Here is a 25,110-nt window from a genome sequence, read left to right as displayed (position 1 = left end):
CTATCCAACACGCATTACGATGCGCTTGCCTTACCGTTGAGTGCCACTGCTGCTCAGATCAAGACAAAATTTTACGCATTGTCGAAGAAATTTCATCCAGATCGAACGCTCTTACTGCCTCCTCAGGAACGTACTCATGCAAGACGGAAGTTTGAAGCCATATCACAAGCGTACGCTGTTTTAGGGAACACAGAAAGCAAAAAGAAATACGATCTAACTCTCAGAGATAATAGTACCATCTCTGAACAGTCTACTTATTACAGACAACCAGGTGAAAAAAGAAAAGGATTTAGTGGGCTTAATAGAACTAGAGAGCGAATGGGCTCAGAATACAACAAGAAAACTCATAGGAGTGGTGCATCTCATCCTATTAATCCGTTTAATGTTGGTTTAGGAGGAGGATATGCTACAGGACTTAATGACGATGTGCCTCATTTTGTAAGCGATATTGGTTGTTTTTGTCGCAATCTACATTAACTAAAATATGACAGGACTTTCAAAAACACGTCAAGCAACAACAAGCATACGAGCTCTTTCGAAACGAACGAAATAGGGCCAAAGAGGAAAAACGAAGCGCAAACTTTTCAAAATCTAGTTTTGAGTTTGAATTTGAACGCATTCAGAGAGAACGTGAGTTACGATTAGAAAATTTACGAAAGAGGGAAGAAGAAGAAAAAATCCGACGGCAAGCAGATCAAACTCCATCCCCTAGGCCAAATACAACAACTAACGAGCAACCTCGACCGAATTTTACCCCCAGTACAACGAGGTTTACAAGTTTTGCAAGATTTAAGAAAGGCAACAGAGCGTGAACAGAAAAAAATAATGTTTGATGAATATCAGAAATGAATTACCTTTGTCGAAAGATTTTATGAGCCCCGGATTTTAGGTACTAGATATGCTGATATTCTAAATCGACAACTTAGTCATGATGGGTTGGAAAAGAGATTGAATGCATTGTCAAATAAGAAGCATGCCGTTTAGCAGGGTTCACTTGCAGCACAATTAGAACTTAAAGGACTTCTAACCGGCGATTACTGCTTTGTTGAGTTTGGAGCTAGGCGTGGAGAACTTTCGAGAATAAGTAAACATATGGATTTTTACAATTTTAGAGGGTAAACAGAATGGATATAGCGTATATATATATATATATATATATGTACAATCTGAACTTTTAGGATATGGCGTTCTTATCTAAATCATACTTATAGATTGAGTAGCTAACTTGTAACAATTCAACATTTATTTTCATAATATCCGTTATTAGACTCAAAAGAAAAAATACACAACCACCCAAAAGAAAACAACAAAGATAAAAAAAAAGCCTGTCATTATACGCTATTTATTTTAAAAAAATTTTTTTTTATTCTGCACGAGTCCTCTTGGTAGGCTCTTTGCCATCGTTATCGATTTGTCGCTTACTTTTTTCACTTGATTTTGCATTCTCTTCCTTAGTTGATTCAGAAATTAATTTCTTTTCAACTTCCGATAATTCAGATTTTTTCACATAGGCGTAGGGAACCAAAGCAACATCAGGTTTCGGTGCGCCGTTACGAACGGCTCTTCTAACACGAACAGCCTGTGCAAGATCTTCCAACACATTCGCCGTAGTTTCAATATCAATACATGCATCAGTGATACTGATTCCGTATTCAAGCTCACCCGTGCGAGTGCTTGGATCAGAAGGAATTGACTGTTTGCCGCCCTTGATATTCGACTCCACCATAACGCCCAAGATCTGTTCCTCTCCTAACTTCAACTGCCTTGCAACTTCTTCTAAAACTTTTGGTTGATTATTATGATCCTTGTTTGAGTTGCCATGAGAGGCGTCAACCATGATTCTGCGGCCTACCGGCTTATCCTTGGTGAAGGCTTTAAGCTTTGTCTTTGCCAGTGCAACATTTTCAGAATCAAAATTCGTACCGCGACGTCCACCACGAAGAATGAGGAAACTATCTCCATTACCCTCGGTTCCCACAATTGCTACAATACCTGGTTTGGTGACTGATAAGAAGTGATGTGGCCTTGATGAGGCAGCCATGGCTTCGATCCCGACATCAACGTTTCCGTCAGTCCCGTTCTTAAACCCGACTGGGAAAGACAGACCAGACGCAAGTTCTCGATGAAGCTGAGACTCGGTAGTCCTGGCACCAATTGCACCTACTGAAAAAAGATCGGCAAGGAATTGAGGTGAAATTGTATCCAGCATCTCACCAGCAATGGGGACTTGCTCGGTCAGTGTGACAAACAATTGTCGCGCAATTCTGAGGCCCTTGTTGATTCTGAACGAACCATCAATATCCGGATCATTAATTAATCCTAGAAAAAAAAACATATTAGCTAATGAGCAATGATATAGCTTTTTGCCAATCTAAAATTTCTCTCACCTTTCCATCCAGTGATTGTCCGAGGCTTTTCAAGATATGCTCTCATAATGATCAGCAAATCATCTTTGTACTTCTCCGCCAAAGGAGCAATCCGCGAAGCATAATCCTTAGCAGCTTCAGGATCATGAATAGAGCACGGTCCGACGACAACAAGCAATTTATCAGATTCGCCAGTTAAGATCTTGGAGGTCTCCTCTCGACCAAAGTGCACATTCTTTTTCGAAAGCTCGGTCTGTTTGATCTCATGTTGAAGAAGATCCGGAGGCATCAAAGGATCATACCCTCGAACTGTAAAGGCCAGATTTAGTACGTTTTGCACACCGCTATTAGACATTTTGCAAACAAAAAAAAATTGGTATTGTATAAAAACTCGATCTGATGCCAACAAGAATCACAAAATTAAAAAGAAAGGAAATCAAAAAAAAACGTACTTCTCCAATCTTCAGCGCGCTCTCGATCACCAACATAAGCATTTTCCAAAAACATGGAATTCTGATTTTCGATTAGCAAACGGGCCGGGTCTATCAAAAACGAGCAATATCACATCGCGCCACCATGTACTACTCTACCAATGCAAAGCAACGTACCGTCATAAATTATACCAAAAAATAGCAAAGATCGGATATAAATAGAAATAACAAGATAAACGTCAAAACCAAAAAAAAAAAGAAAAATTGATAAAGCTCAATATAGCTGAAAGTAGGAAGAGTCTGTTTTCTTTTTTCAAATTTTTTCTTCCATTAAAACTTAAAACCTTAATACTCATTTAAAAGTAGACTTGAGACATTTTTATAGGTCTTTAGGGCGCAACTGCACTGCATAGAAATGGCAAAGAACGAGTTGAAGGTTCGGAAGCTGACACGAGCAAAGAGAGAATAAGCACGCACTGTTACAAGTCATGATGAGCACTTATGCAGTTTTTCAATTCTTGATTTTCACCGATAAACGTGGTCTTGATGATCCGCAATGCCCGGCGATCCAAAAAAAAAAAAAAAAAAAAAAAAAACCGCGTCTTTCGTGTTGCTCAGGGCCGTTGCCTAGGAAACCCCAACCCGGTGTGTAAACAGCTTTGTTGTGGTTCAACACGCGCGGGAACGTTTTTCAATCCGGTTAAAATTTTGAATAAAATCGGACCATGGAATTATCCGAGTTGGTGGCAGGGAGTAATGAGAACAGGAGGACATATTATCCTATAGTATCTTACTCTGGAAAGTACATAGCAACACTCACCAAGGTCGGCGGTGGCAGTGGAGGTGATGGCGACGGCCAGGGACACAAAATTGTGATTCGATCATCAAGATCGCTTGTGGTCAAAAAGCAGATTTTATTGCCTGTCTCATTTATGCCCAAGTTTATTAAATGGTACGTGCCTGCAAACGGGCAATTGATTTTGGACCAAGAGAACGAGGTGCACCGCATATTTGCTGCCGATGATCAGGGGCAAATCCGTGTTTGGGATATGGCAGATGAGCAAACATCCTTAAACGCTATTGATGACTTGAAATCAGTTGTTGTCATACGGCAAGTAAGCTGGGGTGCTAACGTGCCTGTAAAATCGATTGAGTGGGGAAGGTCACCAGATGAGATTGTTGTGTTTTCAGAGTACCATGTTGCGGTTGCGATTTGGTCATTGATAAATCGTGACAGCGTGGAAATTATTTCACCAAAATTTACGACTTTTAATGGTAACTTAAGGTTGTGGTTGCTGTTTTTATTGATTTTTAACATTTCTGTGGTTTAGGCTTTTCATTTCAACCCAAAACGAGGCATTTTTCGATTTTATCGCGCCCAATATCCGAAGACATACTGACCATATATGGAGGCAGTCATTCATCATTAACAATATTAAGTCAAATTTGGCTTTCTAATTTTTATGATGTGAAGGGATTTAAGTGGTCGTTAGATGGCAAGTGGATTGCCGTATATGACAATGTGACAAACTATCAGGTGGGGATATTTTCTGCATTAGGTGAGCTGTTCCGAATGTTTTCAATCAATGATATAATTCTGGGGGTGTGTAACATTGCATGGTCGTCTCAAGGCCTGTTAGCAATTGCGTCCTACGATGGCATCGTTCGGTGTTTGGCACCATTGACGTTCACGCCAACACTAATTCTAAATCACACTGCAACTGTCGACATCGATGTTGTATACGTCGAGCAACCAATATCAGGTCCAAATTATACCAAGTACGAGCGTGTTCGTTCGCTTCCTGTGTCACCGCCGAAAATTAAAACAACCCCTGTTGATGCCCCGCCAAAGACTGGGGTTGGAATTTTAGAGTTTAACCATAATGGTACATTTTTGGCTACCAGATACGATGCTACGCCGACCACGCTATGGATATGGTCTTTAAAGACTGAGCCTGTTCCTGTTGCGGTGTTAGTTCATGTTCGGCGAGTCCGAATGGTGGAATGGCATCCATTAAATCCAAACTTGTTGTTAATTACAACTGCAGATTCAAAAACATCAGATGATTCGTATGTAAATTACGATATGGCCGAAGTTGGGGATGCAAATGACTGTTGCGTTAGAGTGTGGAATATTGGTTGGCGAGCGCCGGTATTGTTCAACGTTCCCAAAGTCGGGAACGTTTTTTCGTCGGTTACTTCAAGCAATTGGATTAACACGCCCATCAGCGAGTATAATATTGAAAATAATCAGGGAGACTCGGATGAAAGTAATACTTCAGATCTTTCAATCCGAAAAAGAATCTTAATCTGCAATAAGGCTGCGTTTACTATTGGCTATCTTGATGATGAGAACGAGGTTGAAGATGACGAGACCAAAGTACAGAGATTAATTGACGGCGTTCAACAACAGGAATGGGCTGAAGTAACCACCCAGTCGTATGTCGACGACACGTTTGCCTTATTACGCCAGAAACCTGGAGTAGTATCTTAGTTTTGCATGTGCTCACCAAAAACGCATATGAAATCATCATTTATTAGATTTAATTCAATCAAATGGGATCTTCTCACGCCAGAATGTCCGACATTAGAACGATAATGAGTTATCGTTAAGCAATGTTTAATAACAAGCCGTTGTTCTGCTTCGGTGCCGCAAAAAATTGCCGATACATCATTACTTGATGAATAATTAATTTATAATTTGAATAACATCAATTTAGAATAATTGTCTTATAAGTAGCAAAAAATTCTCTGGTTTTTAAAAATTGTGCTATTTGCAGAAAATTGAATGTACAAATTCTGTATCTTTTTTTATCTTCTTAAAAGAAATCTTGAAGCCTCCCTCCCTCCCGGCTACCTATTATATTATTCTATAAATAATAAACACCAAACTCGTAGGCATATAGAAAAGCAGAGCATAACATCTTCTATTATCGTATAACTACGTTTTTAACCATCATAACTTACCCGGCCTCAACTGCGTACATTAGTTATGTGCGTGTATTACGATATGCATTACGAATCTAATACGGGGGTGAAGTGCAATTCTCTCCGCAGTTAGGTGCAACGGCACAACAGGTCAATTTGCTTATCACAGCGAATTAAAAAATATACAAAAGTAAAGGGAGTGGAAATACTTCAAGCAATCCCTAGCGCATTAGATTGCAGGATACTACGATAGTTGGAGGAGATCTTAATATTTGATTTTTTTTCTCACCTATTACTACATCGTTCATCGCAAGGAAGTCAACAAAGGAAAATTTGACAGCAGATTACCAGTGTGTTTTCCCATAATTGCGCAAGGTAGGGAAAATACTTTTTATATCGATAAAGAAGGAGGGTAAAGGGAGAAGGCCTACGGTATTTGATTTTTGTCAGAGCGGGTTAAACTTTGATATTTGATTAAAGATATTACTGCTAACAAACGGGGCAGTTAGTTATAGGTATCATGTCAAAGGTATGAGGCTTCGAATATGTTGTCTGCGGATATTGGTACTGGTTTGTTATTTGACAAGCTAATAATACGAATTCAATACAGTCTCAGTTTTTACAAGAATATAAGCTCGTGGTTGTCGGAGGAGGTGGTGTTGGCAAGTCGGCGTTAACCATTCAATTAATTCAATCACATTTCGTCGATGAATACGATCCTACCATTGAAGGTAAGTCAAAATAAAATGTTTTTTTTTTCCACCAATTCAAGTGGCATTTTCTAAAATGGGACAGATTCATACCGGAAACAGTGTGTGATTGATAACGAAGTTGCGCTATTGGACGTTCTTGACACGGCAGGTCAGGAAGAATATTCAGCCATGAGAGAACAATATATGCGTGCAGGTCAAGGGTTTTTACTGGTATACTCAATTACATCTCGTGCATCATTTGAAGAAATTAAAACCTTCCAACAACAAATTCTCAGAGTTAAGGATAAGGATTATTTCCCAATCATCGTTGTAGGAAATAAATGTGATTTGGAAACCGAAAGAGATGTCTCACAACAAGGTAAAACCAAAAATAGATATTGTTAAATTATTTTTTTTTTCTAACATTTCATCAATCAGAGGGAAAACAACTAGCAAATCAGTTCCAATGTAGTTTTATAGAGACGTCAGCCAAGCAAAGAATTAATGTGGATGAAGCGTTCTATAACCTGGTTCGGGAAATAAGAAAATATAATCGAGAACAAGACGGCGGTAATAATATTGATAGTAGCGGAAGTGGTAATGGAACCAAAAGAAAAAGTACTGGAGGTGGTAAAAATAGCGGCACCAGTGCCTCTGATGGACACGATGTTGCCGGACAACGGGCTAGTGGAGTTGAACGGAAAGAAAGATCTGGAGGGTGTTGTGTTATCCTGTAATTTTATCATTTCGTTTTGGAATTTTTGGTTTTTGTTTGGTTTGTCGTTTTTTTTTCAAATTCATAATACAAGTTGATGCTCAAATAACAGAAAGAAATAGATACGTATATGCAAAATAATTCTGTGGGTATTATTTGTGGGTTTATAACATGGCACTAAATTATGCAGCCCAAACTGAAAGACCATTGCCGCCTGCATACTATCGATACAATCCAACAATTTCATTTCAACACGTCATGCCTCTTCTCTTCAGTCAAGTTCAAATCTTGTGTGTACATCATGCCGGCTAATACAAGTCTCATCACTTTTTTAAACTCTACTGATAATCAGTACTCAAGATCACGATGCACGCGTCATGTGCGTGTGCGCGAAACACAACCTCGCTCACTTCAGGCACGTAACGTTGTATTCGAGCTTATCAACAAGTATCAACGAAACAAGCGGTCATAAAACAAGTAGGCTCCAAAGAAAAAAAATATTAAGGATAATTTCAATCCAGAGCCATAACGGTTTTGGGCGTATCAGCGGCAGTGATCGCTTGTGGCATGCCTTGAATAAATTCGGACGTCGTCACAAATCCGGCGCAGATAAAATTTCAATCAAATTCCAATATTTGGTTAGCAAAACACGGAACAGGTGTGAAACATAAGTAGCATAATAAACCCTGGATCTACAAGAAAGACTACTTTGATCATCAGTAAGCAGGACAAGAGATCAATCAGACATGTTGACAAGTGACAACATGTATTATATTATTTGTGTAGTCGCATTATTAGATGTTGCTCATAATAATGCGAGTCCATTTTTCCTCCAAGGATTTACAATAATTAAAAAAAATCTAAATATTTCCGGCTCAGAAACAGAATAAACTTTTGCTGGTAAATCCTCTTTGTCAGTAACCAAAATTATTGCATTGTCCGAGCACTATTGAGCTTCCGAAATCAACGGCCGGCTTATTTTTCAAATCAAAAATCGCAAGGCCCATCATAACATAATCCCGACCCCGAATTCGGGCAAATACCATGAAGGGACAGTCAAAGTTAATATACAAATGTGAGTTTATCTTTCGTCTAAATTTATGTGCCCTTCTTGTTCTTGTTGTTTTTATGTCCCCGCTTTTTAAACTTGAAAGGTATCTCCAAATCTTGCACAATAGAAGACTCTTTAGCATCATCAACTACTATTGCTAAATGTTCCCAAGCAGTAAAATCAGTAACTGGGTATGTTATTAAAAGCAATGATGGCGATGCCCGCTGTTCGCGCTCGGCGAAGCAAGAAATTCTAAGAAAACAATCCCCTCCTTGCGACGTCCCTATGGTAATTAAGTCTATTGAACTAGCCATCTACCGTAGTCGGCAGTAACACCGAATCGCGGACTATAACATCAACGTGGCTCGGTTGATTACGAACGTTTGACGAGTTGCCATCTACCAGATTAGCAAACGAGGCGACGCAGTCAATAACGGCAACTGTATGTTATAAATACAAAGACAAGTAAAAGAATATACAGATAACAAAGACGGGCTACCATCCCCATCTGAAACTTCTGCCAGATACGTGAATTGTCATCAACTTGGGATAAACTTTGTCTCCCCACAAAAAGCAGAAATTTCAAAATTCAGGCACAGCCTGGGGTTGGGTTAGCAATTTCCGGCGCTATTTACGGGGTGATAGTTATACTTGTTAAAACTACCTTAACATAACTAAACATTTAATTGATAAGTAATTGCCAGATATGTAGGCATGCTTCTTTAAAAAAGATCCTGTATGTTTTCAAACTCTTCTTCGTCCGAAATCTCTAGCAACCTGCGATGCGAAAGTTTATTATTAGCATTTTCGGATATGAGTTAATGCTGTTAGTATACTCACTTGCTAACACCTGCATGTGCCCTGACGATCTCTACAGCGCCGGCATAAAGCATCCTGGCCTCTTGCGTAGCTGTCTCTGGCAAATAATAAATCATCACAAACGGCGCGCTTCGTCGTCCGTCCTTGGTCACGAGCGGATAACTTAGCAAGATGAATCTCGGCGTATTGCTGGGTAATTCTTCCACCAATTCTTCAATGTTCGTAAATGTTTCCGCCGGTGTCTGCAAAACTTCTAATGATGACTTGTTGATTGAATATACCTGACTTTGCGGAGTGGACGATCTTGAAGAACCTAACCGCAACTTGTTAATCGCCGCAGTTGTCGTGGGAGGGATCTGATATAACGTCTGACTAGCCTGTTCCATATTAACAAATAATCATTAAATCCGCAAATCATATTTTTTCGATCAGCATACCATGATGAGACTATAATATCTGGGTTTTGGTTTAAAGACCCGGCGCAATCTATATATCTTGATTAATCCCAATTCGTCCCAAACTCTGTTAACGAACCTTAAATCAGACAATACTTTAAAAAAATTTCAGGCTTTACATATAAAATGGCCAATTAAAAAAAATTGACACGGACAGGAATTGAACCTGCAACCCTTCGATATCAACAGCTATCACTGGAGTCGAAAGCTCTACCATTGAGCCACCGCATCAACTGACAATAAATGTAACAAAACATGTCACCAGGTTCTGCTAACCGTCACAGCGAGAAAAAAAAAAAGAAAAAAAAAAAAAAAAAAAAAAAAGGTGTCATCCTTGTTGTCGTCTTTGTATTGGATATTTTGCTTCTCTCTTCATCTTTCTGTTATATTCTCTGTTTCTTCGTTCCGTTACACCATTCTTGGTTTACTTTCGTTTGTCTCAATTTGTTCTTTATTTTCTCCTACACTAAGTAGTCAATACAACATAGGGCATTCTGTGTCCCTTTTAAGATAAAAAAAAAAAAAAAAAAATTATTAAAAAAATTAATTTAAATCACTGGAGACAACGCGTCAAATAAGTCGCTTGTGTCTGAGCTCGAAATCCTTATCCGGGATATCATTCCTGCACCGCAGTTTTGTGGTGAATCATCATTCATTAGCTGCATGGCACACGTCATAAACCTCGTCGCTAAAAGTATCTTGAAGTTGCTAAATCCGAGCAGCTTTGCAAACACTGAAATTGCATGTGTCACTGCTAATGGCAAGATTACGCCTGAAATCCGAGCAATGTCAGCGGTTGCCAGAGTTTCGGCTGTTAGCTATTTATTTGAAGTCTAGCCCACAGCGAAAACAAGCCTGGGAAACCTTGTGTAAGGAGCACGATCTTCCATAAACCGTTCTACAGTACTACGTTGAGACACGCAAATAAAGCTTTATCTAGGTGAGACTAAAATATTGCCGGCATTTATCGACCACGTTTGGCACCGTATAGAACAAGTCTGCTCTGTGTTGATGGTTAGATAGTGCAACAGAAACTGTATCGAAGAAGGGATCAGGAGCTTTTTGCACACTTAGCTTCTATTACTTTCTACAAGACCAATTACGAGCAGCGGTGGCGAGAATTGAAGAATACCGACATTTAGACCATGACATTTCCGAAGATGTTGCCTCATATCCTTATTAATAAGAGATGCATTCTCCTTATCTAGCTCAACATTAAGACTATGACCCTTATCTCGAGGATCCAAGAGCAAAGCCACATAGTAGAGATCTCTATAGTCGGCTAAGATATAGTAATGCTCACATTTTTTTTGAACCAGCTGCCACAGCTTCAGAAATGTCATGGTCCAAATGTTGGTATTCTCCAATTCTCGCCACCGCTGCTGACAAGAAAGAAAGAAAAGTGACGTTGACGAACGCCTATATTCTGTTGTATTATATTCTTGTAATTATAAGAATTTATTTGACGACCTTCGCATGTTATTTAGTAAGTGCACCTGTCTATTTATTTACTTACGGTGCTAAATTTTCTTTCTCGTTGTCATCAACATTAACATTGTCGTTTATCATAATAATAAAAAATTTTTGTCATCTTTTTAAAAGCTTTGCTGATTAGGAATTCGTTGGATCAATTCAGATATTTCAACAGAGAATTCCTTCATAACACATTCACATGCCAGGAGTTCGTACCTTTTTAGTTCTCTCATTCAATTTAACTAGCAGAACGATTTAAACTTCAAAAAAATATTGACAAGTTCAAACCAAAATAAAAAATTAAAAAAAATGACACGGACAGGAATTGAACCTGCAACCCTTCGATGTCAACAGCTACCACTGGAGTCGAAAGCTCTACCATTGAGCCACCGCATCATCTGACTAATAACTATTAAGAGTTTTTTGCATTTATTAAGCAAAATCACATTAATTTGGCCGGGGCACCTAGTGTTCTAGTTAAAAAAAAAAAATTTGGGCCCGCCCTTTTTTTTATCTTATTAAAAAGGAGCCATACAGCACCCCGATTTATATTATTCTATAAATAAATATTGAACATCAACCATATAGGCATATAAGAAAGTAGAGGAAATAATTATACCACAGTATATAAGTAATATGAAAAGAGGAAAAAGCAAAGAAAAAGAGCAATAAGCATGACAAGGGATAAGCAGGAAGGACAGAGGTACCCACAGAACCCAGAGACTCCTCAACCTATTGGCTATCTATCTTGAATGGCTCCCAACCAAGGCAGACCGAATGGTAATCGCGGTTTCACTAGGGTCCCCGTGAAATGGGATACGCCGACGTGCGTGGTGCAAGTTCTGTATGGCAGAGACAGCGGCAGCATGGAATTTGGCCCGGCTAATTTCCAGGGGTCCTGACATAATCTCCTGGGTTGACCAGAGGTCCCAGTGTGAAGCAACCAAGGGACATTCATAGATGCGGTGGGCTGCCATACCCTTCCCAATGTGCATTGTGTCAAGAGGGGCTGGATACTGCAGCTATTTTTAGTAATTCGCTCATTTCTTCTTATACCTTTTTTTTTTCTTTTTTCCTATTTTCCTCCCTACTTTTCCTTATACTACCCCTACTAAAAACAATATTATTAAAATAACTTATTTTTCCGTTATTATTATTAATTAAAGGACTATTAGTTAAATAAGTAAAGCTGAGATAGTCATGTTTTTCATATTTCTTATAAACAGCAGATAAATCATAGGTTAGTTGACCATGATCCTTTCGTACTAACGGTAAGTTTATTTTTTACACTTGATTCGGTTTTCTGCGAAACATATTATAGTATGGTGTTCATAATAAAAAAACCTAATAGTAAAGAATATAAGGAAACCTTAATACGAAACCTATAATACCTATTACTAACAGAGTTAAGCAACAACATAACTCAAAATATGATTAAAAATAGAACAACAAGTATTATGTATGGTTTTAACTAGATTGTAACTAGTTTTAAGTTAATTGAAACCGTCATAGGGTGTGCCATAATTGGATTAGGTAGTAGGAGAGTTGACATAGTTGACATAGTTGACATAGTTGACATAGTTGACATAGTTGACATAAGTATAAACAAAATCAAAGGGAGGTCTATTAGTTTCAGCTACAGATGATATAAAGAATAATATGAATAAAAATGAAATATTCGTTTTACACACGAACTGAAGGAGTTCGAGGTAATTTTAGTTTAATTTTTAATGAAAAAGAACAGTTAAGAAAAAGTGGTTTTACCCTGCATGAATGACGAAATGATACAACGACTGTCTCCGCGAAAGACTCAGTGAATTTGGTTTTATAAAAGCTCTTTATCTTTTATTCCCTTATATTTCTATATTAAACTTATTCCACATTAAGGGGTGAATTGTCAAAAATCACTTTATATAATCTTTCTGGTTTAATTTGAACCCTCCTTTTATATTTTACTCATTCTTTATATATTTTTTGTACCTTGTTCTAATTTTAGCCGATATGTTTTACCTTTGTTTTGAGTTATACGACCTCGTGCTGATCCTCTCTGCTGAAGGTTGTGCCAAGCCGCGCAGCCAATTTGAACTCTCGCGCGCGATCAGCCTGTTCAATTTTGTTATCATATTATAGGAAACTTATTCTATTCTGAATATTCTTTATAATGTTAATTAATATTAAAACAATAGATTTTTATCCATTTGAAATATCAGTAGATCAACTTCTGATTCTTCTATTTCAATTTCATTAACTTCTGAATCTACTGATTTATCTGTATTTTCAGGGTTTTCTAATTCTCCTGAAAATAAAAAAAGAGTAAAAATTCCATTTAGTCTTCCTGGGTTACAATCTATTTTAATACCTAAACTAGCACTTGAAACGTAGTTCCATCCTTCCTCTTAATTTATAAAAAACAATAATTAATTCTAATTATTTTAAAGTATATACAATATGTAATAGGAACATACTTAGGACATCATACATCACATGTAAAAAAATAGACCCGAAAGTTAGTGAGCTATATGCAATGATTACTTTTACATCCATTTGTCTTATTGTTGCTAAAAACGATGAATGCTACTTTATAAAAAATAAGGACAGTGAAGACATTAAGCATTCCACCTGGAGAGTACGTTCCCTGACCCTTCCTGTTTATCTCACAATTGGCGCTTGGAGAATCAGGATTCTTTAATAGTTTATTCTATGGATTTGATATTTATTATAATTCTTTTGTAACTAGTCTACTCTCAGTCTCAAGAGAAGAGGCAGGGCAGCAGGGCAAGGGAAAAGTGCCGGTTCGACTCCGGTTAAGACTAAAAAAAAACTGAAAAAATCAGTTTATTACTAATAATTTTAGTTTTAATTTTCTCCCAAGAATGAAATCCAAGACATTAGGCGGTTACAGACACAAGCAGTTAAGCATGTTATTTAATGCGACAATACAAAAAAGATAAGAATTTAGAATAAGACTAAATATCTCAAGAAAAGCAAAAAAAAACCGTAGAGAACCCGACACCAAATTACATCTACGAAGTGCCAATATAATATTGCTGTCCATTTTTGAAATAAATCTTAAGTCTCCCGATATGAACTGAAAACAGCCATGCAATTTAAAATTTTGAGCCAGACTAGGTAACAGGAAATGTTTCAATTCACTCCGTTTTTCTTATAGGTTTCCCTCTTTTTTAGCTAGAACTTATTTCTTGCTCCTTTTATATTGTACTTTGACCCATTTTTACTTTATACATTACATCTTTTAAGATTTATTTCAAAAATGGACGCAAACCAAACTTTATTAATAAGGACAGAATTCCTATGTTGGTCTGTTAATTATACCTTTATATTTTATAATTTGTAAAAATTAAATCCTGTTAAATCCAGAATGGTAAACCATCGGCGGGTAAAGTTAATGAAAAATAAAAACCTAAACATAAAACAAAATAGAATGAAAAATAAATTAAATTTAACAAAATATCAAAAAGAATTGATAAATAATGTATACTTAGAGAGTCGAACTCTAAACCTTTCGATTACAAAACGAATGCTCCACCTATTGAGCTAAGTAGAAGAATATCTTTCTAACCATAGTTAATAGCTATTTAATAGATTCAGCAGTGAGGAATCTTGGTCACTGATCGCAAGATTGAACCAGCTATCTTAAAGAGTGAAAAAGAAATAAAAAGTAAAAAGCTCAAAACGGAGTTCGAAAGAGATATGACAGTAAAGGTAAAAAAAAATCGATAGAGAAGAGTAACTTTTGATGCAGATTTAATTCTAGTAGTTGTATTAATTTACCATTAATTTACCATTAGTCGAGTTGCAGACTATAATCTAAATATTATGGTTCGAATCCATGAAAGGAAAAATGAAACTAGAAATTAGGTAAGAATTCGTAGAATATAAAACATAGAACACTATTTTTATTAATCCGCTGCAGGTTCCCCTACAGCAACTGTATTTCGACTTAACACAAATTAGAATCTCAATTAAAGGAAGATAAACTAATAGAAAAAAACTATGCAATATTAAGATCAATACCAGATAAATTAGGAGACTTAAGATTTATTTCAAAAATGGACGCAAAACCAAGGTTGAGGGAAAAATTCTCTCCTTTTAGCTTAATGGTAAAGTTTAGTTCACTCTGAATCACCTTTAAGTGGAAGTATATTATTAGCAGGAATAATTCTAAAATTAAAAATAGCCCACTCACCAGGTGAGCTTAAAGGCAATTACAAACCAATATTGGCCTTTATTTCGAAGCCAACGTGACCGTTAAAACTTTCATTCGCATTATTTGCAGGATATTATTTCTGGTTGAACAGGCTGATCGCGCGCGAGAGTTCAAATTGGCTGCGCGGCTTGGCAAATTAGAATTCTTTGCATTATTTGTACCTCAAGGATGTCCTTTAGCTAATATAAAAGGTAATAAATAATGTAAAGCAAAGAATCTATTTAATGTTGGATTTTATTTTAAGTATCTATGAAGTATTTTGTTCGATATGGCATTTCCACGATTAAATAATATATCATTTTGGCTATTAAGAATAGCATCGAAATAGAATTTTTGATTAAAGAAACCATATATAGCTTTTACACTTTAGATTTGATAATTTAATTTCTTTATGTTGGACTATTTTATTACTTAATACTCTACTTACTTTGTATCCTAATTTACTTCCGTATATTCCTAATACCAACCAACTTATAAAAGATTAATGAATTAGAATTAGATGTATTTGTTAAAGCTAATAAAAGATAATTTTATAATAAATAGAAGAAATAAATATAATAAAAAAAAGCAAATATTAAATGAATTAAGTAAAATAGAAATACCATCTTATTTTGCAAATCGAACGGACCAAGAAAAATGAGAAAATTAAGTAAAGGAACCGTGGTGAAAACTGGGCTATTTTGCCCTTTATACTCTAAAATATAGATAAACACCACTAATAGCTTGCTAATAATAGTGGCGCTTAGGTCCAATCTTTAAATTTATTCCTAATAATTTTATTATTAGGTTTTGGTATCTCTTCTCCTTATAGTCCTTATTATTATAAATTATGGAAATTAGTAATTATATTATGGCAAATCCAATGTCAACACCAGCATCAATTGTACCAGAATGGTATTTATTACCTTTCTGTATTTCCAAGAAAGTTCAAATAGAATAGGAGCATCAATCTCAGGTTTCCATTTAATTAATTAATAATTATTTAAGATAAAATAAACTAAATAGATTTAAAATATTTAATGACAATGATTGAAAGACAGTTTTGGTGACTTGCACAGACATAAAGTGCTTGGAAGGCACCTATGTTTCTTCATTCCCTAATATAAATATAAACAATATTATACTAAATGGACGCAAACCTTACTATTACATAACTATATGAAAGTATGGTAAATGTAAAGTATTAACACTTATCGGTTTATTACTCTTCTCTATCGATTTTTTTTTACCAAAATTCCATAAATAAGATATACTTGATGGTTGGGGTGAATCTCCTAAGGTGTTGAAATAATCTTGATCTAATCCATCTAAGGTCACTTGATCTATTCCGGGTGTCATATTTCCAGGTTTTGATTTCATTAGACTGAGATTTATCCCTAGCGTAACTTATCCGTTAAACAGAAACCGTTCCATACTGTGTTTCTTGATCAATACGCTCCACTAAAAACATGAAAAATATCAAACATATAAAGAAAAAATAATATTAAAATTGAAAGGGGAGGAAACCGAATCTGAAAATTTAAATAATTTAGATCTAAAATATGAAGGAATATCAATAAAAAAAAAGGTTAAGAAGGGATTCGAACCCTTAAATCTTGGAACTGCAAACCAATTGTTAAACGAAAATATAAGTTCAACAGTAAAAAATTATTTATTTATTTTAGTATTATTTGTAGGTTTATTTTCATATGAAGTATTAAAAAATATCTAAATATCAATTATTTGATTATATAACAAGTAAAAATACTACAAATGAATCAATTGCAGCGGATTAATAAAAATAACCTAAATCCCCCCACTAGATATACACTTTTTTTATCGGTTAACATTATTTGTCGGCTTCTATAAACCAGTTCACTTCATTGAATATTCCTCTTGCTTGATAGATCGCTGTGATACACTTTTCACTCATCTGTCCCCTCACAAGACCGATGATAAAGGAGATAAAAAGACGAATCAATGGCTGCCATACCCTTCCCAATGTGCATTGTGTCAAGAGGGGCTGGATACTGCAGCCCACCGCATCTATGAATGTCCCTTGGTTGCTTCACACTGGGACCTCTGGTCAACCCAGGAGATTATGTCAGGACCCCTGGAAATTAGCCGGGCCAAATTCCATTGCTGCCGCTGTCTCTGCCATACAGAACTTGCACCACGCACGTCGGCGTATCCCATTTCACGGGGACCCTAGTGAAACCGCGATTACCATTCGGTCTGCCTTGGTTGGGAGCCATTCAAGATAGATAGCCAATAGGTTGAGGAGTCTCTGGGTTCTGTGGGTACCTCTGTCCTTCCTGCTTATCCCTTGTCATGCTTATTGCTCTTTTTCTTTGCTTTTTCCTCTTTTCATATTACTTTTATGCTATGTTATAATTATTTTCTCTACTCTTATATGCTTATATGGTTGATGTTCAATATTTATTTATAGAATAATATAAATCGGGGTGCTGCATGGCTCCTTTTTAAGATAAAAAAAAATCACGTAACTTAAAAACTTTAATTAACTTTACTTTTTTTTCTTCATCTCATCATACACTTTTCTTAGTTAGCAGCTAATACATTCGACGGCTTATTTGCCCTTTTTTAAGATAAAAAAAAGGTGACTTTGTCTGTAACAGGTTTTTTTTTTATAAATCTGTATTTTCCTGTATTCGATTATCTTTAGGCTTAGTAGTACATGAAGTCTAATATAAAAAAAAAAATGTTTATTAGGGTAACACAATTGCGAACTGACCATGATCAGTGAATATTATCGCCGCTTCCCTACATGCTGGGGGTGCCTTATGCTTGCATGTGTGGAGCGGTTGACACACTCTTTACTATCATGCACGTTTACTTTTGCTTCTTGGTCTTTGCTTGGGCCTGTACAGTCTGAATACTACCTCCTTGGTACCCGAAAGGGCTTCGAGAAGGTGGCTGCTTTTCTCCAGGCCTAACTCTACCTGTCGGCTGCCGTTATCTATTGGGTGGTGTGCGGGATGAGTCCTAGTTCTTGTCTCCTTTCGGAAAAATTGGTGCATCCCTCGGGATAGGTAATTTAGTTGACTGAATGCGTGTTGAAAAGACACTTGAGTGAATGTATATGTATCCTACATGTAGTACAGATCTTTGTATGTCGTGTTTTTATACTGCGTATGTTGTATCATGTATTTACCGTCTTAAAAATATTATCTATCTATCTATCTATGCTTGCAACTTATGTGGAGCGTATAAGCCACCTAGTCGGCGACCGGCTCGAGGAGTTCTACTTGCTAGGCAGTACAAGCCCTTTTTTGAGTCTTGTGATTATGAGCAGCAAATCGCACGTCATTGGACATTTCTTTAGTCAAGTTCACTCCTTTTCTCAAAGCAAGGATGCCTTACTTTACAGACAGGAAATCCGGAGGATGCTCGGATCGTTTCATTGTTTTTTTTTTGTATTAGATTTAAAGGTACCCTGTGTTTGTTTATAACATACGTTATTGTACATAGTTTTGAAGAGTGCTGTGAAATGAGGCACGTGCACGCGTCATCGCATCGCATCGCATCGCGCATCATAGTTCGCACGACAGCCCCCTTTTATTTTGTCAATAGGTTCGTTCTTTTGGCAGATACGAGTTTCAGTTTTATATCGACAAATCACAGGCTACGTATCGGAAGAGAAGTGTGGTTTTTAATACAAGCAAAGAAAGAAAGGAAAGAAACGGTGAGATGAGTGATGATCCGATTGCTACACTTGCTCACGTAGTCGGCATTCGTCGGTTTCTAATAATCGACAGTCAACTGTCCCACGCTGATCGTCAAGATCTCCAAGTTTCAGTAGATCACATTATTCGCAGTTCCATGGCAAGTGGTGCGTTAACGGCTTTAATATTTTCTCGATTGGCTAGTCGCATGCGATTGCTATCCAACGCCGGATTCCCGATCCGGTTTGCCCGTGCTGGGCTCACCGGTCTGTTGGGATTTTTTGTTGGATCGCATGCCGGTATCATGCTTGGTTCTGACATAGCATTTACCAAGTACGATAATCGGCCGGTACCTCGCGCGGCTATGCAATTAATTCGTGAATATCCTCATCTTAATAAATGGGCCAAGTTTTATAACGGTGATCGGCAACATATGATCGGTTTGGTTCCTGGTCATTCAGATTTACAACCACAAGATCTGGAACGCACTTTGGTGATGCAAGACGCCATTGCTACGCTTGACCATGATGCTCCGGTGCCGGTTGGTCTAAATTTTAAGCATGGGATTGATGAATTTGAACAGTATTGGTTGCTTGAAAAAAATTTGCCTTCCCGCCGGGCTGGGTGTGCGAAATTAAAACGTGGTTGCGCAAGACATAAATCTGAGTTCAAAGACCGATTTGCAGCGTGGAATAAAAAATTACAGCAAGATGGAAGCAAGCAGTGCGATTCGGCGAAAAACTTGAATACATTTAATGACAGGTATTGGAGATATACATCAAATGTTTACGGAGTCCTTGAACCCACTATTTAACTTTTTTTTGTTTTTTTTTTTCGTTTTTTATACTGGAGTTTATGCTAAGACAGGTCAGATCAGTAGGAAAGGGGGGCACGGGGAGATTGGATATTTAGGAGTTTGGATCACTTGTTTTTTTTTTAAAAAAAAAAATTATTTAGTACATTTTATTGAGTAAAGTATTTAAATATATATATTTTCTTGATGAAGTCTTTTTAATTGGTTTTTGTTTGGTTTGGTTTGTTTTGTTATTTTATTTCTTGCCCAAGTTTCAACAGTTTAGTAAATCGTTAAGAGCGGCTCGTCACCGCCACAACAGTTTGGTTTTAATACATAAATGTTTTGTGACCAAATTTAAATGCATGTTAACCACTAATCTTGCACGGCGTTGACACTGACTTGATCAAGTTAATTACCTTATTTTTTTTTCTTTCTTTTTTTTCTCGTCAAGTCATGCCTTTAGTTCCGGAATTAGTGAATTATGGAGTCGTCATTGACGCTGGTTCGAGTGGTTCGCGCGTGCAAGTCTATTCATGGCCGACCACGTTCACAGACAATTCAATCCTGCCCGAAGTCGGCAAGGGCGGCACGGATTGGCATAAAAAGGAATCACCCGGATTATCATCATTTGCAACTCATGTGAACGATATTGGCCACGATCATTTGTCGCCATTGCTTGATCATGCAAAGAAAATCGTGCCCGCGTCCAAGCACGCCGAAACGCCGATTTTTTTGTTGGCGACTGCCGGCATGAGATTGGTGGAGCCGGCAAGACTGCGCGACGACATGCTCGAGCGTGCATGTTCATACATCAAGCAAAATTCCAAATTTTTGGTTCCGGACTGCGCCGAGCACGTGCGCGTGATTGATGGTGAGACCGAGGGCTTGTATGGCTGGCTAGCGTTGAATTACATGATGGGGTCGCTTGACAGGCCAGACAAACATGAACACGGCAAGAGCCATCATACGTACGGATTTTTAGATATGGGCGGCGCATCAGCACAGGTTGCGTTTGCGCCTAATTCGACCGAAGCTGAAAAGCACATGAACGATCTGTTTAAGGTCAGGTTACGCACGCAAGGTGGCGAGCCTAGTGAGTTTAACGTGTTTGTATCCACATGGCTTGGATATGGTGCAAACCAAGCCAGGCAACGGTACATTTTATCCTTGCAAGACGACGAAACCAAACCGGAAAGGTCGCACAAGCAAAACAAGACCGAAAGAGATGAGCACAATGGCTGGTACGGAGTAAATGATGATGACAATGATGATGACGATGATGACGACGATGATGATGAAGACGATGACGATGATCATAAGAATGACCACCATAATGATAAGAAACATGACAATGCAGTGGTTGAAGACCCTTGCTCTCCGAAAGGGTACACGGACGACACTGTTTTGCCTGCCAAGGTTTTACACGGAACTGGCAATTTCACGCAATGCGTAAATAAGTTACTGCCATTGCTATCCAAGGACGCACCTTGCTCGGATGACCCGTGCTTGTTTGGTGGCGTGCATGCTCCGGCGATCGATTTCGATGTGAATCATTTTATTGGCGTGAGTGAATATTGGTATACGATCCAATCCGGACTTTTCGCCGACGCGTTGCCCACGGCGCAAGGTATTTCAAATGACAACGGCAAGAATGATAATGATGATGATGGCAGTACAGGTGGCGGGGCATATGATTTTGCTACTTTTTCAACCCGGTTAAAAAATTATTGCGCAAAGGATTGGGCCGAGATTCAAGCCATGGAAACTAACGTGTTTGATAAGGAAAAACTTCATTTAATGTGTTTCAAAGGCGCATGGATCATTAACGTTTTGCATTCCGGGTTCGGCATCCCACGCACCTCAGCCTTATCATCATCTGATGACACGTTGACAACGACGACAAAAACTGGCACGGAAAAGCTAATCGAAGCCGCGGAGAGTAAAGGATTTGTTGATAATTTTAAGTCCATGGATACAATTAACGGGGTCGAATTAAGTTGGACGTTGGGCAAGATGATTGTTTATGCGTCAAGTCAGGTTCCGGTCAGGCAAGGATTAGGACTGGCCAACGATGAATTGTCGGTAGGGTATGGTGCGAACGACGGCAAGTTCATGGTCGAAACCGGCAACACTGTCATACATTCTCTGCCACTGTCGTCGTCATTGATATCAGATGATGAATATTTCAACATCACGACGATTACTTCACAAGGTGCATTATCCGAACGTCGAATTCCAGGCTTGATCTTGTTTGGCGCCATCATCATGATCGTGATTGGCCTGTTTGCGTTTGGCAACAAGATTAAGCGGCAACGCAAAATCACGACGTATTCGTTGGCACCGAAACGATATCAACGCAGGCGCGTAATTGTTAATCATGACACGACGTCGGCATCTTTGCAAGATGATTTGGAAGCTGCTGCAAGTATTGCTAGTGATGAGAAATAACTAGATGGCAGTGAAGATGAAGGGTATGGTTATAAAATTGCATAAGCATAGCATGCCGGTGCTCTTTTCGAGTTTAGATTTTTTTTTTTTGGATTTCAATCATATACCGTGAGTACGTTAAGTGGGTTAGTTGTTAGCATTGAAATGGTGTTTTTTTTTGTCTGCCTGATTGTTAATTATATTGGTTGCCGTTTGTAAGATATTTTTTCGATCAATTGGTTAGACGTTTGCAGTTGCATGTATATACCATCATCTTATATTCAAAAAAAAACCAAAAAACATCTATAATTATAGAACCCCTTAAATGCCAATTTTATTGCATGATAAATTAATACATAATAGAACTCACATACAACAAAGAGAAAAAAAAATGAGTAAAAATGACTTTATATTTCAAACCACTCCAGTATTTGTCCCCCAAAGAAAAAAAATGTAAAAAAAAAAAACGCAAACATAAAAAAAAAGTCATCAGAAAAAAAAAATGAAAATTAATAACAAATAAAACAACTCTATGTTCATTTTTTCCAAAAAAAAAATGACGGGATAAAAAACGAAAAAATATTTCATTAAAAAAATTTAAATTAGGCCCAGTCTTTTAATACCTATTTCACCATTTCACCTACACCTCAATATGCCTGGATGGTCATTTTTTTTTCTTTAAAAAAAAATCTCAACATGGTTGAACGCTTAGCACTGAACATCAGTGGTGGCACGGGAGTTAAGGAGAAGGGCGACAATAAGACCGTAAAGACCCAAGACCTCAGCAAAAATGAGGATAAGAATCATTCCGACAAACAATCTTGGCTGTTGAGCGGTACCACGGACACCAGCATCACCAACAATGCCGATGGCGAAGCCGGCAGCCAAACCGGCAAGACCGACAGACAAACCAGCACCGAGCTGGATGAAGCCAGAGTAAAGAGCCTGGTTCTGGGCAAGACCGTCAGACACCAGGACGGAAACAACGAGACCGTAGATGGCAATGATACCAGCCATAATGACGGGAACGATGTCTACACGGTTCAAGTCAGAAAAATGTTTGACAAATATGTAACACAAAATACGCACTCTTGATGATCAAGTCAGGTCTGAGGACGGCAGTGGCGCAAATGCCGACACCGGACTTGGCAGTACCGTAAGAGGCACCGAAAGCTAGAATTGAATGTCAGCGACACATGTTTTTTATGTTGAGAGTTTCAATCCATCCAACAGCATAGCCAATTCCATAAATTAAAAAATGCCAATTAACGCTGATGGCTGCCATAAACAAGCTGACAAATGGATGGATAGAGAAAGATAAGATAGTACTCACAGGTGAAAACAATAGAAGCGGTGGCTCCCATAGCACCGAAAAAGGGCTGCAAGCAACGGTTAAAACATGAAAATACACCACCAAATCAACCAATTCGTGATTGAAATGCATAAATTGAAAGCACGTACAGCGTAGACGGGGCTAGATAACGAAACAAAACATAAGTAAGCAAAACACTCCGCCATCAACCGCCCAGTGGCTCTCGCCACCATCAACACCAGGACACGTACCAAAGTTCAGTGGCCATTTCTAATTATGAAGAATGAATTGGAAAATGAGGAAAAGAAAAAAAAAAAAGCTGGATAAGAATGAAGAGACTTTTTGAATATGATGAAAGGAAAGGAAAGAAAAGAAAAGCGGACGAGCGAGAGAAGAAGAAGGCGAAGGAGAAGGCGACCCGCTTGGTAGGACGAACCAGCGCTAATCCCGATCGGGACTTAGCTCGGGCTTAATCTTCGCGTCATGATTGGCCTGCCCGGGCCCCCGTGCCCACGCCTACGCCTGCACGCGGGCGCCGTGCCTGTGAATACGCGTAGGCAGGCAGCACGAGCTCGGAGTGGGTTTTGTGCTTATCACTCAATCAATCAATATATAGCAATTTGTTACCCGGCCGCAACAGCCCTGATGCTGTGACAGTTATGCCATCGTTTTCTTTTTACGTAATTGGGCGTGAAAAGTACGTTACCCATACCCACGTTTGCATCTGAGTACAAGCGTGCAAGAAAAAAAAAAAAATTCATCCCAGCTATCAAATTCGACACTGAAGGGCGAGCACTGCAAGGAACCCTTCTGATTACATTTATTCAATCTTTTTTTTTTTTGCTAATACAATGTCTGCGCCAAACCCAAAAGGTATGTTTGTTTTCGTTTGAGATGCAAGTTCTGTCTAACGTGTTTTTCATAGCTTTCCCTCTCGCCGACGCTGCTCTCACTCAGCAGATCCTTGATCTCGTTCAGCAGGGAACCCATTATCACCAGCTTAAGAAGGGTGCTAACGAAGGTATGTATTATTACGGTTTTGTGTTTTATGTTTTTTTTCTTTTTTTCCTTTTCCCTGCGGCATCGCTAACACCGCATGCAGCCACCAAGACTCTTAACCGTGGTATTTCCGAATTCATCGTCATGGCCGCCGACACCGAGCCCATCGAAATCATTCTTCACTTGCCTTTGCTTTGCGAGGACAAGAACGTGCCATACGTTTTTGTTCCTTCCAAGGTCGCACTCGGCCGGGCCTGCGGTGTCACCCGTCCCGTCATTGCCGCTTCCGTGACTTCTAACGACGCATCTCAGCTCAAGACCCAGATCTACGGCATCAAGGACAAGATCGAGCGTCTCTTGATCTAGATTGAAATTTTCCAATATTTTTTTTGGTTGTACATTAACTTTGTCAAATAAAGATTGTAATATTCATAACTAACTTGACTACTGTAACTTTTGTCGTATATAATATAACTACATAGTTAACTACATAGTTCACTAGTTAGTTAGTTAGTTAGTATGCATTGATTACTTAATACTGATTATTTCAGGGGCGCTGGGTCGTGGCTGGGATTTTATTATCCAAGTTTTATCAATCGTCAATAATGTAAATGAGGCATAACTAAATAACTTCGACTAAACATTAATGATTGTTTATTGACCTTGTCTTACTTAGTCTGGGCCCATTATTGTCATTCTCAGTATGCGTTCCAACAGCCGACAATCAAACATAACAAATGGTTATCGTTATCA

At 38.1% G+C, this 25,110-nt stretch overlaps 9 protein-coding genes and 3 non-coding genes across 12 annotated transcripts; 6 read left to right on the top strand and 6 right to left on the bottom strand.

Annotated features, from left to right (window-relative positions):
* Window positions 1-9: 9 nt before the first annotated feature.
* On the top strand, window positions 10-548 carry V1514DRAFT_267158 (uncharacterized protein; the record flags this gene model as incomplete). The annotated part of the gene is made up of 2 exons (XM_066924807.1): window positions 10-438; window positions 492-548. Coding segments are annotated over 2 exons (486 nt in total), but the record flags the coding sequence as incomplete, so codon positions are not given.
* Window positions 549-1,403: 855 nt separating this feature from the next.
* V1514DRAFT_362875 (phospho-2-dehydro-3-deoxyheptonate aldolase) lies at window positions 1,404-3,355 on the bottom strand (the record flags this gene model as incomplete). The annotated part of the gene is made up of 5 exons (XM_066929751.1): window positions 2,975-3,355; window positions 2,819-2,879; window positions 2,388-2,675; window positions 1,555-2,319; window positions 1,404-1,417 (listed from the first exon to the last, which is right to left on the bottom strand). The coding sequence occupies exons 1-5, from the start codon at window positions 2,978-2,980 to the stop codon at window positions 1,404-1,406; spliced, it is 1,134 nt and encodes a 377-aa protein (XP_066783890.1). The 5' UTR covers window positions 2,981-3,355.
* Window positions 3,174-5,703, top strand: V1514DRAFT_292862 (uncharacterized protein). Its single transcript, XM_066925357.1, has 2 exons — window positions 3,174-4,072; window positions 4,129-5,703. Exons 1-2 carry the CDS (start codon window positions 3,523-3,525, stop codon window positions 5,289-5,291), a joined length of 1,713 nt encoding a protein of 570 aa, XP_066783889.1. The 5' UTR covers window positions 3,174-3,522; the 3' UTR covers window positions 5,292-5,703.
* A 145-nt stretch (window positions 5,704-5,848) lies between these two features.
* On the top strand, window positions 5,849-7,277 carry V1514DRAFT_329659 (ras family-domain-containing protein). Its single transcript, XM_066927383.1, has 4 exons — window positions 5,849-6,254; window positions 6,336-6,456; window positions 6,521-6,796; window positions 6,856-7,277. Exons 1-4 carry the CDS (start codon window positions 6,246-6,248, stop codon window positions 7,152-7,154), a joined length of 705 nt encoding a protein of 234 aa, XP_066783888.1. The 5' UTR covers window positions 5,849-6,245; the 3' UTR covers window positions 7,155-7,277.
* Window positions 7,278-8,905: 1,628 nt separating this feature from the next.
* V1514DRAFT_342347 (uncharacterized protein) lies at window positions 8,906-9,442 on the bottom strand (the record flags this gene model as incomplete). The annotated part of the gene is made up of 3 exons (XM_066929096.1): window positions 8,906-8,960; window positions 9,024-9,379; window positions 9,440-9,442. The coding sequence occupies 3 exons, from the start codon at window positions 9,440-9,442 to the stop codon at window positions 8,906-8,908; spliced, it is 414 nt and encodes a 137-aa protein (XP_066783887.1).
* A 160-nt stretch (window positions 9,443-9,602) lies between these two features.
* V1514DRAFT_t38 lies at window positions 9,603-9,688 on the bottom strand. The gene has a single exon. It is a non-coding gene; the product is annotated as a tRNA-Trp (tRNA).
* Window positions 9,689-11,240: 1,552 nt separating this feature from the next.
* V1514DRAFT_t37 lies at window positions 11,241-11,326 on the bottom strand. Its single transcript has one exon. It is a non-coding gene; the product is annotated as a tRNA-Trp (tRNA).
* Window positions 11,327-14,422: 3,096 nt separating this feature from the next.
* Window positions 14,423-14,495, bottom strand: V1514DRAFT_t36. Its single transcript has one exon. It is a non-coding gene; the product is annotated as a tRNA-Thr (tRNA).
* A 4,186-nt stretch (window positions 14,496-18,681) lies between these two features.
* Window positions 18,682-19,832, top strand: V1514DRAFT_329645 (uncharacterized protein). The gene has a single exon (XM_066927382.1). It carries the CDS (start codon window positions 18,849-18,851, stop codon window positions 19,635-19,637), a length of 789 nt encoding a protein of 262 aa, XP_066783886.1. The 5' UTR covers window positions 18,682-18,848; the 3' UTR covers window positions 19,638-19,832.
* A 34-nt stretch (window positions 19,833-19,866) lies between these two features.
* V1514DRAFT_329644 (nucleoside phosphatase family-domain-containing protein) lies at window positions 19,867-22,350 on the top strand. Its single transcript, XM_066927381.1, has one exon. The coding sequence runs from the start codon at window positions 20,073-20,075 to the stop codon at window positions 22,065-22,067; it is 1,995 nt and encodes a 664-aa protein (XP_066783885.1). The 5' UTR covers window positions 19,867-20,072; the 3' UTR covers window positions 22,068-22,350.
* A 151-nt stretch (window positions 22,351-22,501) lies between these two features.
* V1514DRAFT_329639 (V-ATPase proteolipid subunit C-like domain-containing protein) lies at window positions 22,502-23,801 on the bottom strand. Its single transcript, XM_066927380.1, has 5 exons — window positions 23,610-23,801; window positions 23,508-23,520; window positions 23,380-23,425; window positions 23,136-23,219; window positions 22,502-23,080 (listed from the first exon to the last, which is right to left on the bottom strand). Exons 1-5 carry the CDS (start codon window positions 23,624-23,626, stop codon window positions 22,755-22,757), a joined length of 486 nt encoding a protein of 161 aa, XP_066783884.1. The 5' UTR covers window positions 23,627-23,801; the 3' UTR covers window positions 22,502-22,754.
* A 408-nt stretch (window positions 23,802-24,209) lies between these two features.
* Window positions 24,210-24,723, top strand: V1514DRAFT_279547 (50S ribosomal protein L30e-like protein; the record flags this gene model as incomplete). The annotated part of the gene is made up of 3 exons (XM_066925016.1): window positions 24,210-24,231; window positions 24,284-24,379; window positions 24,461-24,723. The coding sequence occupies 3 exons, from the start codon at window positions 24,210-24,212 to the stop codon at window positions 24,721-24,723; spliced, it is 381 nt and encodes a 126-aa protein (XP_066783883.1).
* Between the last annotated feature and the right edge of the window lie 387 nt (window positions 24,724-25,110).

The sequence above is a fragment of the Lipomyces japonicus genome, assembly GCF_038497905.1.
Source record: "Lipomyces japonicus strain CBS 7319 unplaced genomic scaffold V1514scaffold_15, whole genome shotgun sequence".
Lineage (NCBI taxonomy): Eukaryota > Fungi > Ascomycota > Lipomycetes > Lipomycetales > Lipomycetaceae > Lipomyces > Lipomyces japonicus.
Note: the sequence above shows the minus strand (reverse complement) of the source record. Positions and strands in the feature narration are given on the sequence as shown.

Coding starts and splice junctions, on each gene's coding strand:
- V1514DRAFT_292862 (XM_066925357.1), top strand. CDS start 3,523: ATGGAATTATCCGAGTTGGTGGCAGGGAGTAATGAGAACAGGAGGACA. Junction 4,073..4,128: donor AAAATTTACGACTTTTAATG/GTAACTTAAGGT, acceptor TCTGTGGTTTAG/GCTTTTCATTTCAACCCAAA.
- V1514DRAFT_329659 (XM_066927383.1), top strand. Junction 6,457..6,520: donor ATACGATCCTACCATTGAAG/GTAAGTCAAAAT, acceptor AAAATGGGACAG/ATTCATACCGGAAACAGTGT. Junction 6,797..6,855: donor AAGAGATGTCTCACAACAAG/GTAAAACCAAAA, acceptor TTCATCAATCAG/AGGGAAAACAACTAGCAAAT.
- V1514DRAFT_329645 (XM_066927382.1), top strand. CDS start 18,849: ATGAGTGATGATCCGATTGCTACACTTGCTCACGTAGTCGGCATTCGT.
- V1514DRAFT_329644 (XM_066927381.1), top strand. CDS start 20,073: ATGCCTTTAGTTCCGGAATTAGTGAATTATGGAGTCGTCATTGACGCT.
- V1514DRAFT_329639 (XM_066927380.1), bottom strand. Junction 23,220..23,379: donor CGCTTCTATTGTTTTCACCT/GTGAGTACTATC, acceptor ATTCAATTCTAG/CTTTCGGTGCCTCTTACGGT. Junction 23,081..23,135: donor ACCTGACTTGATCATCAAGA/GTGCGTATTTTG, acceptor TGAACCGTGTAG/ACATCGTTCCCGTCATTATG.